Here is a 12,868-nt window from a genome sequence, read left to right as displayed (position 1 = left end):
TCGTATATAAGCAATGTGCATCGCATGCCCCGAGAGGCGCGCGATGAGGACAAACACAACGCGGTTTATATAGTTACGCAACGACATCAACAGGCGGCGAACGAACGTTTCGGGGTGTGCATGTCTGTGCTCGGACATCTCGTCTCGGTGGCCATTTTCCTTGTTAACCCCGGGTTTCATTGGCCTAAGTGTGAAAAGCCTACAGTAAGTGTGAAAAAAGAGGGAAGAAAAACCGCCGGCGTCAACAGTCATCTGTGTGTGCCACCGCCAGTGACAGCCTCGCCTGGTCCGCTTCCAGCTCTACGCCACAGTGGGAAGAGAGGAGGAGGAGGAGGAGGGGGGGGGGATCATGGCTTGCCCCCCGGAGAGAGAGAGAGAGAGAGAGAGAGAGAGAGAGAGAGAGAGGAAGGAAGGGGAAGAGAGGGCTGTGTGTGCGTGCGTGCGGATAGGTCAGCACACAGTCAGACCAAGAGAGAGAGAGAGAGAGAGAGAGAGAGAGAGAGAGTGTCAATGAGCGAGACAGATAAAGAGAGAGGGATGGCAGTGGGACTGTTATTTGGGGTAAGTGGATTATGTGGTGTGGAAGGAAGGCCCTGCGATTCATTCACTTGCGGTTTGACTGTTCCCCTTCACTACTACTGTATACCCCACCCTACTGACTACTGAATACCCTACCCTACCAGCAGGGACGTGCAGAGAATGTCATATGAGGCAGCTGGCTGAAATTCCCTAAAAAAGGGCACTTTTGACCAAAAATATCGGAAATAGCTGATCTACACGCTCTCGACACATCGTGCTGCGAAGCGTCGAGAGCTTGTAGATCAGCTATTTTCGGGGCGCGAAAACACAGCACTCTTTACCTACTGAAGAGGCGGGCGTACGACATGGATTTCTACACGGAGGAGAAAGTTCAGGAGAGTTTGAAAAGAGGCAATTCTCTCCTGCTGCTGGCATGGAGAAAGGGGGCACTTGCGTTATTTTCACCATGCTGCATTTGTGGTCCGACTCTGGAGAGGGCAGTTTCTTTTACACAATGAAAAGACAAGTAAAAGGGCAGGGGCTCAAGCCCCCTTTGATGTCTATGTGTGCACGTGCCTGCCTACCAGAGATAATTTTGACAGCCAATTTATATTTAGCTTTACTCATATATAGTCGTTAAGTGTCATAAGACTTTCGTCGACTATATCTACAGTTGATTTTGTCTGCAAAAAAGTATTTTGGCGGGGCTTGATGCATGGCCGAACGCCAGATTTTACACATTGTTACTATAGTTACTTTGTAGATTTAGATTATTATTTCCGCCCATTTGAAAATAGCCGATTTAAAAGAACGGCTATTCTGCATCATGTACTTTTGGTACTTTTAAGTACATTTTGATACCAATATTTACTCAAGTAAACTTTGAATTCCAGACTTTTACAGAGAATTTCTACATTGCAGCTTTTAAGTAAGAAATGTGAGTACTTTTCCCCCCCACTGTCTGCGCGTGACTGTCTCGTTGGTTGTCACATCTAGTTGCTGTCGTCTGGGGGTTAGATTAGATTTTCTATAGGCCTACAACACGAGCGCGGCGGAGAGTACTAAACTCTGCTCTCTGCGGTGTCGCTGTGCTCACTTTCACTTTCACTTCACATCAATTTCACGCGAGAATCGACCGAGTTCACCTCCCGGTTGCCATGGCTGTGTGTCATATACGATTTCCAGGGGTGGAATGTAAACTAAGGACATTTACTCCTTAGTTGACGTTGTAAGACAACTCCCCTCTCTGCAGTCTTTATATGAGCAGGCTAGGCTCAAAAGAAATGTCAGTGATGTTACCCATGTTTTAAATGGCGAGTTTGTACTTCTGCCCTCTGGGAGAAGGTACAAAGAACCAAAGTGGAAGTACATCAGATTTAAAAAATCGTTTGTACCAGCATCAACTAAGATGCTGAACGAGGCTCTGAAACAGCAGTAACTGTGTGAGGCTAGATTATCCACATCATGTGTGCAATTGTGTAATGTTGTGTGGCTGTAGCTGGGGTCCCTTGTGGACAATAAAGTTTACCTTACTCAAGTTCTTTACTTGGATATCATTTTGGGGTATAGTTTTTTATTTTACATATAGTTATGTCCATTTTTTTGGATCCTTTATATCAGTGTCATGTTTTGTGCCAGGGACCCCATGAAGAGAAGATTTGTGTAAAAAAGAAAGAAAAAGGAATACAAATTATCCAAAATATTGTAAACGTTTTTGTAAATATTTTCAAAAATAGCAGATGTACAAGCTCGCTCATGAGCTTGTATATGTGCTATTCCTTTTTTTTTAGAATATCCAACATATAAAGCATGGATATAAATTATTGTGACGCTATATAAACCTTTTTCCTGGGTGTCTCCGGACCCCACTCTGAGAACCGAAGCTTTACACTTTTACACCACGCAAACCTCAGGGGCAAATAATATTATTATTTTTACCCCACTACTGTAACAATGGGCTATATATGCACACAGAATAACTCTTCATACTTCCTACTGCACTTCCTTCACGGGTTTTACCGATGATACTAATTAATAAGGTTCTGTTCCATTTAGTGTGCAGTAGGCCTACGTGGTTCTCAAACTGTTTAATTTCAAGGACCCCCCATAACTCGAAGACTCGAGTGTACAAATGGAAGCTAATGGACCCTTACGGGTCAAGTATAGGTTCCATTTGTACACTCTCAGAGCCCTGCAATGGGCCATTTGTAACCCACTCGAGAATACTTTGAGACCCACCGGTGTGGCAGTGTTTCCAGTGAGCCAACATGCTGATGATACTAATTAAGGCTCTGTTCCATTTAGTGTGCAGTGGTTCTCAAAACCTTTGAATTTCAAGGACCGCCATAACTCTGAGAGTGTACAAATGGAATCAAATGGACCCTTACATTTGGTTCCATTTGTACACTCAGATTTACAAACCCGTACCATTTGGAACCCACTCAAGAACACGTCGAGTGAGCCACCACGCACAATAGCAGCACCCTGACTCTGTTTGACCAGAATGGAACAGAGCCTTCATTAGTATCAGCAGTACAGTACCTGTGAAGGAAGTATAGGGAAGGGGCCCAATTAAGTTCTTTCCAAAATGGCGTGTATGCACAGAGCCCGCAATGTCTGGAAGATATAGGCTTTACTGGAAAGGAGGGTAATGTGTAAATAAGGGAGCAAATTTCCCAGCACTTTGTCTCTGTGGGGCTGGGTGAGTCAGCACAGGCCCAGTGCCACAGCACTGTGTGGTTCACGCTACACCAGGAAGTGAGAGCAACAGTTCCTCACATTATTTGGCTGTGCTGTGTGAATCAGTTGGCTTGCACTCTATTCAGCTAGCGGCATGGTGTGTGTGAAAAAAGAGAAGAAAACGGGGCGGATGAGGAAAACGGATGCAAGTTTGGATGAAATGTGACCCGCGGGGCGTGAATGGCCGGTCATTGGATTATTATTTATTTTCCTTTTTTTTCATGTCATGTGAAAGCACGGAATCGTATACAGTGGCTTCAAATTGACATATTGTTTGTTCAGTTTGACCCACCAGTTTTGGAGAGGTGGCTTATAGAGTAATGTCTTGCAGAAAACAGCGAGTTGAGAAAACAGGCTTGAAAGGTTCACTTCTGTGGTCTCAAACATTACACCTATAGCTACATGTTTAAGCATTCATTTCATATTTACATCGTCGATTTCAGCTCTGACATTTATTTCAGACGCGCTCTATAGTATGTGAAGAGTCTGCCTGCATGTGCTATTAACTCATTTACGATAAAAGATAAATAAATTCAGTTTTTCTCCTCGGGCGAAAAGCTGGAGGTTGCACGATGACATGCAGGCCAGGCTCTCAATTATATCTGGTCACAAATTATCTATTTCTAGGCCTATAATCTATATCTACAATTTGGGAACACATTCTGTAAAAGAAAAAGACAAAACAAATTCCCTTTGTTTTTGCCACTTGGGTCACCCCCGTACCTGCTTTTCTTTGGTGTAGAAACAGGAACTTGGTTTGGCTCCTCCCCTGTCTTAGTCCACTTCCTCCCAGGGGCTTCTGTGTGTTGACAGGTGTTGAGAGATGAATCCATGACTTATACAGTACGTCTACATAAGACTACATTCTGACATTTTCGCTGCTTGTGCCTCTATGAATGAGTGGCAAATAAATTACCATTTGATTCTTGATTCTCTAGATTCAATTTCAGTCCCTTACTTGTCTTGTTATGCAGGGGGTGGACTGGGGTCTGTTCTATTTAATAAACTGTTCCAGGGTCTGTTTTGATAATGCCTGTGGGAATGAGGCATTTTGCCATTCTGACTTAGTCCAGCCCACTGCAAACAGACAGTGTAAGCACATACAGGCACCAAGGCGTGGCAAAGATCTGCTCGCGGCAGGCGTCTCTTCCTGGTTTTTACACAGCTGGTGGATGGAAATGCCGCATCGGGCAGAAAACCAGTGACACTTGCCCCCCGTGGAAAGTGGAAGCCGCGTGCGAGCTTCATCCATCCACCAGCTGTCTAAAAACCAGGAAGAGTCGACGCCTGCCGCTCGCGGCTTTTGGTATCTTGGTGACGCTACAGTGTGGATGCAGTGACACACTGCATCCACACTGTAGCATGGGAGGCGTGGGTGGAGCTTCATTTCCATCCACTAGCTGTTTAAAAACCAGACGCCTGCCACGAGCGGATCTTTGCCGCGCCTTGACACCTCACCGCACCACATGTGCTCACACTGAGAACAGTCCAACATGGTACATGTTAAGATTAACATTAACATTACACATATTGCACTTGCCAGATTATCGCCAAACATTCTGTCTCCACAGGTGGAATTCATTAGTAAATCAAGTAGCCAGGGAACAACTTAAAAAGGTCAAATTAAATGTAATCAACGATAAAATCATGAATGTATTTCTTTACTGTGCAAACTACACAATGTGCAAATGACGCCGTGCATATGCAAATACCAGAGTGCTCATTATGCCATGCAATTAATCAACCAATAAATAAAAGGTTACAATTGACATGTTTGTGCAAAGTATCAAGCAACGGGAGGACCTCTCCGTTACAATGCCACGATTCCATTTGCGTCAGGGAGTTAACCTTTTGGCAGTCGCGGCCTGAACTCTTGCCGTACATGTAAGACGACCAGTTTGTCAGAGTGCATGTGACCCTCTCGGCTTGTTATGAGTCGTGTGATAATAATAATAATCTTTATTGTCCCGAAGGATATTCATCTTCACACGTCTGTTCAACACCAACAACAAAAGCAGCACATAGTATACAGAAAAACATTACCCCAAGACAATATACAAAAACATGAGTTCCCCACTGTGTACAGAAACCATCCTATCGGCGGGGCAGTTTGTTTAATGCCGCGATGGCTGAGGGGACAAAACTCCTACTGAAACAAACCTTTTTCCAGGGTAAGGTTCTGTATCTTTGTCCTGATGGCATGAGGTTGAAGAAGCGATACAGGGGATGATCAGTGTCACGTGATATTGAGAGTGCTAGCCGTGTGATGGCATTATTGTTCATATCAGAAAGTGTTGGTGTGGGAAGTCCGATAATCTTGGAAGCAATACGGGTAATACTGAAAAGTTTGTTTCTGTTAGGCATGGGTAGTATGATGTAAAAACATGCGGAACAGTACAACAGAATAGGTTGGATAATGCTTTTGTACAGTAATAAAAGAAGATGAGGAGCAACAGATAATGATCTTAACTTGCGGATTACATGAAGTCTTTGCTGAAAACGTGACTGGATAGATGTAATATGTTGAGCACACGTGGTGTCTCTACTGGGGCCTTGTTGCGAGTCAGTGCCACGGGGAGCGCTACGAACACTATATACCAGGAATTGAGAGCAACAGTTATTCACATAATGGTGGCTGCGCTGCATGTGTGAAACAGTTGGCCTGCACACAAAAAGAGAGACAAAATAGGTCGATGAGTCAAATATTTGATATTGGAAAATAGAAATGAAGCCTAAAGTTATACCGTGCAACTTTTTCCAATAAAACAAAAGTTCAATTTGGTATAATTATTGACTGGTAAAAGTTTCACACCACCCACTTCATGAATTCCATCCCCGAAAGCCTTTTATAAATAATGTTAAAAATAATGTTTTCAATTGAACTATGGGTCGCTTTTCCCGGCGGGATCGCTAAAATCTATTTTTGATTGCTAGGCAACACCTTGCTCAGCGCCGACTGACCTGTTTGGGTGTGCACGCACGCACCCATTGTCTTCGTTGTTTACGGCCCCACAAAACCCCCTATTTTCTCTGAAACGACTCTGCATCCTCATACTGGGTAGAATGTGCAGAACAACCTAAGCTGGCTCCTTTCCAAGCGAGTGTCATGGTTCCTTGGAGAGGATCTACTGTTTTAGTTTTAGTCATAGTCTCTTCAATAGTTTCCATTAAGTTTTGGTCACATTTTAGTCACCTGGAATGTTTTAGTGTTAAACTAGTTTTAGTCGACTAAATCGACAGTTGATTTAGTCGACTAAAATTTATTTTGGTGGGCCTTGATGCCGTCGTAATGACTGTTTTCACACTTTCTGATCTACAAGCTCGCAGCGCTAGACCACTAGTCCCTTCCTAACATTTTAGTCTAGTTTTTATTTGTTTGTCAGTATATTTAGTCTTAGTCATCATATAGCTTAGTTTTGATTTCGTCAGTGAAAAAAGGTAGTCGACGAACATTTTACGCCTTAGTTTTAGTCGACGAAATCAACACTGCAGAGGACTACATAACACTCTCTCTCTCTCTCTCTCTCTCTCTCTAGGACTACACGTTGACCATGTACTTCCAGCAGTACTGGAGGGACAAGCGTCTGGCGTACGTCGGCATCCCCCTCAACCTGACGCTGGACAACCGGGTGGCCGACCAGCTCTGGGTGCCCGACACCTACTTCCTCAACGACAAGAAGTCCTTCGTCCACGGCGTCACCGTCAAGAACCGCATGATCCGGCTGCATCCGGACGGCACGGTCCTCTACGGCCTCAGGTGTGCATGAGTCTATGAATGGGCTCCATCTATTAGTGCTGCCAGAATTGGCCCAAAATAACATTCGAATATTCCTTTTAACTCTTAATTAAGGTGACCAAAATACCAACTTTAAAACGAAAATGGAGCCCTAAATGTCATAAGATTTTAGTTGACTTACTGGATCTCGTCCACTAGTCCCTTCCTAACATTTTAGTCTAGTTTTTATTTGTTGACGAAATTGTCCGTATACGTATTTAGTCTTAGTTTTAGACATCATAGCTTAGTTTTTATTTCGTTTTTTCCATTTAGTTTTCGTCAGTGAAAAAAGGTAGTCGACGAACATTTTTCGTCTCAGTTTTAAGTCGACGAAATCAACACTAGTGCAGAGTGTATACCATACCAGCACCACAGAAGATGAATTCATGATGTGTGCAGCATATACTGTAACTACAGTATATACACCAGTATAGCTGGCAGCAGTGGTTTGATTCTCGTTTCATGGTGACCTTGTTTTGAATCTCCATTGATGTTCGAGTCAGGACGGTTCAGACGAGTAAGCATGAACCATGAATATGGATATAGTCGCTATGAATTATTAGATTGCACAGCAAAACCCCCGTGTGTTTGCGGTGCGTGCGCGTGCGTGCGCTATGTGTGAGAAGGCTGCATGCAGTCGTGCATGCACGTGAAGAAAAAGGCTGTGCATTCATTGCATACAGTAGGCTTGTTTCTTTGCGCAACGCGGCGCAGTAAAAGATCTATACCGCGAGAGGTCGCGTATAGGCCTTCCCTTTGGTCTGACTATAGCAAGTGGGCGTAACGCACATGGGAGATCAGAAGAAGAATTTAAAAGGAAGATAACATATATATGACAGTGATGTGAATTATTACATAACCACGCATCAGGGAGAGCTGAGCAATATGAGAAAACAAAGCTACAGTGGCGTGCACAGATAGACACTAGGGGGTGTGCTAGAGCAACCCCTGCCCTTTTCCCTCTGGACAAGTGTACACTACAGTTTAGTGGACCATGGTGACATTGATTAATTCTTGATAAAAAAGATTCTGATATATTATTTAGGCCCCAAAAATCTATAAATCTCACACTGTTAAGACAACCGGCCGGTTCCACGCACTGCACAAGGTGCCCTTTTTTCACTTGAGCACCATGCCCCTCTAAATGTCATGTGCACGCCATTGCAAAGTTATCTAGTTTACAGAAGTTAGATATTTTTTTCTCCTCCATGCAGTTTTTTCGGATTCATAATACTAAACGTGGAGAAGGAACTTAAGTTATTACGCGGCCTGCATTTCACCTTTACCTGCATTGGGGAAAGAGTGTCATGTTACAAGGCCAATAGCCTCATCTCCAGAAATCGGATATCCTTCAGATCTCGGAGTGGAGACTAATGGAGCATTTAGTCTCTGCCCCAAAGGTGATACAGATGCAAGTTAAATGGCATCACCGTAATGCTTTACCACGTTAATGGCATCTGAAAGGCCTTCCTGTTTTTAATGTAGTGTATTATTGTAGTAGTGTAGTATTCCCCAGCTTCCTGCTTAACCTATTAAAACAGAGAACTTATCTATGTGTCATTTTAGATTTTATATCTCTGCTGTCGGGAGGAAACCTCATAACTCCAATATGTTCATTTTCCAGGAAATTAAGAAAACCTTATATTTTGAAAAACAAAGCAATACTGCCTCATCAAAGTCGGTGTTGTAACTTTATATAATATTGTCAATTACTTCCATGAGAGGGAGAGAGGTGGTGGAGCACTTTTTACTACTTTCCATTGGTTCAACATTTTCTAAACAACACACAGACGTAAAGGGTGTTATGAGGTTTCCTCCCGACAGCAACGATATTAAAAAAATATATATAGCAGATATACTAGCCCATTCTGACCTGAGATCAGATTCATACGAGGTTTCCACTGGACACACACTGGTCTGATTAACCCATTCTGACCTGAGATCAGATTCTAAAAATGTCAGTCGTTCTTCGATTATTCAAAAATAGCAGACCTACAAGCTCGTATCGCGCCACTCGGTGGCGCGATATGAGCTTGTAGATCTGCTATTTTTCAATAGCTAAAGCATAACATGATGCTAACACCAAAATGGGTGCCCGTTCAGAATGGGCTAGCAGATGTAAGCTCGCAGCACGGACGAAGTGACGCGCTGCAAGCTTGTATACATCTCCTATTCGACATTCTTAAAGCAAGTCTCGGGGGTCCCTGGCAAAAGACATTTTCAGATGAGGATCCAAATATATGAATTTGGGGACAACACAACAAAGTTTGAGAACAACTGATTTAGAAGGCATTTGTAGGATCGGCCTCAGGTCTAAATATATATATATATATATATATATATATATATATATATATATATATATATATATATATATATATATATATATATAATATTATATTAGACTTTTGAGGCCATCAGGCAGAGGCTCTGAACCACATTGCTACATACATGTGTATGTATATATACACACACACACACACACACACACACACACACACACACACACACACACACACACACACACACACACACACACAGTATATAATTGATTGATCCTCCCAACTTCTTTCATCCCTTACCACAAGGAAAATGAACCCCCACCCCCCCACTTCCCCTCCATACATCAACCGTAATGCCCCCGTTGTCTCCCTTCTCTCAGGATCACCACGACCGCAGCGTGCATGATGGACCTCCGCAGGTATCCCCTGGACGAGCAGAACTGCACTCTGGAGATTGAAAGCTGTGAGTAGAGAGGGCTCTCTAATGCCTTTAGGGCCTGTGTGTGTGTGTGTGACGTGTGTGCGGCGCTGCTGTGCGCCCATATATCCATCCACCAATATACCATAAATAATGTAACCGCATCGCCCGAGCCATATCTTTCTCAAGGCTGCTTATACTTGGCGGTCTGAACCTACGACGAAAGTATATAGGGGATTCGAGTGTTGTCAATATCGACCAGTAGCATTACTTATCAAGCCCATTTCATGGCACCAGTAGGCTCTACTGGAGTGGAGACGTTGTTGTTGTTGTCGTCAGCCATTGTCCGCGGTGGCGTTGGTCACGTTGTCCAACTATCCCTAACCCTAACCTCAGTCTTAACCGGCCACATAAGTCCCCTAACTCTAACCTCAGTCTTAACCGGCCACATAAGTCCCCTAACCCTAACCTCAGTCTTAACCGGCCACATAAGTCCCCTAACCCTAACCTCAGTCTTAACCGGCCACATAAGTCCCCTAACTCTAACCTCAGTCTTAACCGGCCACATAAGTCCCCTAACCCTAACCTCAGTCTTAACCGGCCACATAAGTCCCCTAACCCTAACCTCAGTCTTAACCGGCCACATAAGTCCCCTAACCCTAACCTCAGTCTTAACCGGCCACATAAGTCCCCTAACCCTAACCTCAGTCTTAACCGGCCACATAAGTCCCCTAACCCTAACCTCAGTCTTAACCGGCCACATAAGTCCCCTAACTCTAACCTCAGTCTTAACCGGCCACATAAGTCCCCTAACCCTAACCTCAGTCTTAACCGGCCACATAAGTCCCCTAACCCTAACCTCAGTCTTAACCGGCCACATAAGTCCCCTAACCCTAACCTCAGTCTTAACCGGCCACATAAGTCCCCTAACCCTAACCTCAGTCTTAACCGGCCACGTAAGTCAGTTTCATGATGTTTTCACTACGGCGCCAGTAATTTAGTGATTCCTAATCGCAGCCAGTAGGCTCCATTGCATGGTCTTGATGAGCAACCTACTGGTTATTATGGGTTGACAACCTGACAGCATTCAAAGCGGGTGACGAAAGAAGTTTGTCGACTACCTTTGTTCACTGACGAAAACTAAACAAAAGCTAAATTAAACCGAATGGAATTAATCCGAGACCCAAATTAACAACAGCAAAACTATATAAAAAATATGTCCATAAAGTCCAAAACACAGTGCTAGTATTATCATTTAGGTTGTCTTCTACCAAAATACGCTGACAGAAAGAAGTTACCAAAATAAACTTCCGAGCTAAACTGCCTCTTGCACGAAAGACGCAATAAGCTCCGGTTGAACCCTACGGTTGACGTGCATGAGCGAATGGGCGTGCCCCTATGGTTCAACTGCAGTGGAGCTTATTAACATGCATGCATGCTAGCGGCCAGGCCCATGCATGCATGCTAGCGGCCAGGCCCATGCATGCATGCTAGCGGCCAGGCCCATGCATCGTCATTCGGGGGCACGAGGCACTATTTCTTAACATTTGAGTGAACTCAGTGAATCTGTTAAGTGACTTGCTTTTCAGGTCTCTCTCTCTCTCTCAACTTCAAACATGTTTCCTTTTTTTTCTTCTTCGCATCCCAAATGACGCTCCAGTTGGTTGATCAGCAACACTCTCCAATGTATGGCAGATGGTTACATTTCATTTTCTGTGTGTGTGTGTGTGTGTGTGTGTGTGTGTGTGTGTGCGTGCCTGCCTGCACTGCCTGTGTGTGCCCCGCTACAGATGGCTACACCACAGATGACATCGAGTTCTACTGGAAGGGAGGGGAGACGGCGGTGACGGGGGTAACGCGCATCGAGCTGCCACAGTTCTCCATCGTCGACTACAAGCTGGTCTCCAAAAACGTGGTATTCTCGACAGGTAAACGCCACGTTGCGCACACACACACACACACACACACACACACACACACACACACACACACACACACACACACACACACACACACACACACACACACACACACACACACCCTAAAGGGGCGTGGTCGCGCTGAAACAACAGAGCTTCTTAATACGGCACAGCAGTATTACTATTAAGCAGGAGTTAAACAATATTAAGCTGCTTATGGCCGGCTTCCTATATGCAGTACCAACTTGGTTCATTTGCAAGTGTGGACATTATATGGAGATCTATGGGTCTCGAGATGTCACGAGAACAGAAAAAGATATCTATATACTGTACTGTATACAATCACCGGGCAAAAATACATACATGCACATAAATCACGTATACACATACTTGGTTGACTGGGCCCCCACGGCTCTGTCCTTGGGCCTCCCCCCCCCCCAATCTCTCTGGTCGGTCTGTTTTCGCCGTATGTTTGTTTGCCTATTAATAGGGACCCTCGGGCTCGTGTTGTGGCAGGGACCATACTGCTGCTCTGGCGAGCTGTTTTCCCCTACTGGCCGTGACTCACACAGTATCCGTGGCACTGGCTGCCAACTGTTTTCCAAAACATGTCACGGTTCGTTAGGTTTTCGAGGAAGCCCCATTAGATCCCATTCATTTCAGTATACGCCGGGGTTGTATAAAATCCACTTGCCTGCCTTGGAAACTGGCTCCAGATTGTAATTCAACGCAATGAACTTTTCATGGCATCTTCAGGGTTGTTGTTGTTTTTTTTTAGTGGTGCCAACCGCTCCTATATGAGTGTGTATGTGTGTTTATGTATGTCTGTCTGTCTGAGCAGGAAACAGCTGCAATACCGCTGGGTGACCTAAAGTGGCAGAGTTGAGCAGCGTCACGTTTTTTTTTTTTTGTCAAGATTTTAAATGTTTAAATGTTAAAAGAAATAGCTTGTTGTTGTACATCTGCTATTTTTGAATAGCCAACACAAACAAATCCTAAATGACACAGATGAACGGATTGATTTTTAAGGCCTAGAGCAGGGGTTCGCAACCCGTGGGTCGTTTAAAATAAATAAATAAAAGGCTTTTTTTTGCAACTGAATGGCTAGAAAATGGAAATTAAGAGTTTACAATAGTACGTGGTGCATGCATAAACTTTCCTTAATGATTATATCTGGTTTCAGTATTCATTTATGATGCATTTTCTCTATTATTAA

The 12,868-nt window shown here is 44.0% G+C and overlaps 1 protein-coding gene across 1 annotated transcript in view; it reads left to right on the top strand.

Annotated features, from left to right (window-relative positions):
- LOC310854421 (gamma-aminobutyric acid receptor subunit beta-3-like) overlaps positions 1 to 12,868 on the top strand; it is a gene marked incomplete at both ends in the record, with an annotated part of 123,562 nt that overhangs the window by 77,597 nt on the left and 33,097 nt on the right. The window contains 3 exons of the mRNA XM_083759060.1: positions 6,795 to 7,015; positions 9,696 to 9,778; positions 11,524 to 11,661. Coding sequence (XP_083615186.1) covers positions 6,795 to 7,015; positions 9,696 to 9,778; positions 11,524 to 11,661 — 442 coding nt within the window. The remainder of the gene's footprint in view (positions 1 to 6,794; positions 7,016 to 9,695; positions 9,779 to 11,523; positions 11,662 to 12,868) is intronic.

The sequence above is a fragment of the Protomyctophum parallelum genome (genome assembly GCF_964188405.1).
Source record: "Protomyctophum parallelum genome assembly, chromosome: 23".
NCBI lineage: Eukaryota > Metazoa > Chordata > Actinopteri > Myctophiformes > Myctophidae > Protomyctophum > Protomyctophum parallelum.
The sequence above is the reverse complement of the archived record's forward strand: the minus strand, read 5'-3'. Positions and strand labels throughout refer to the sequence as shown.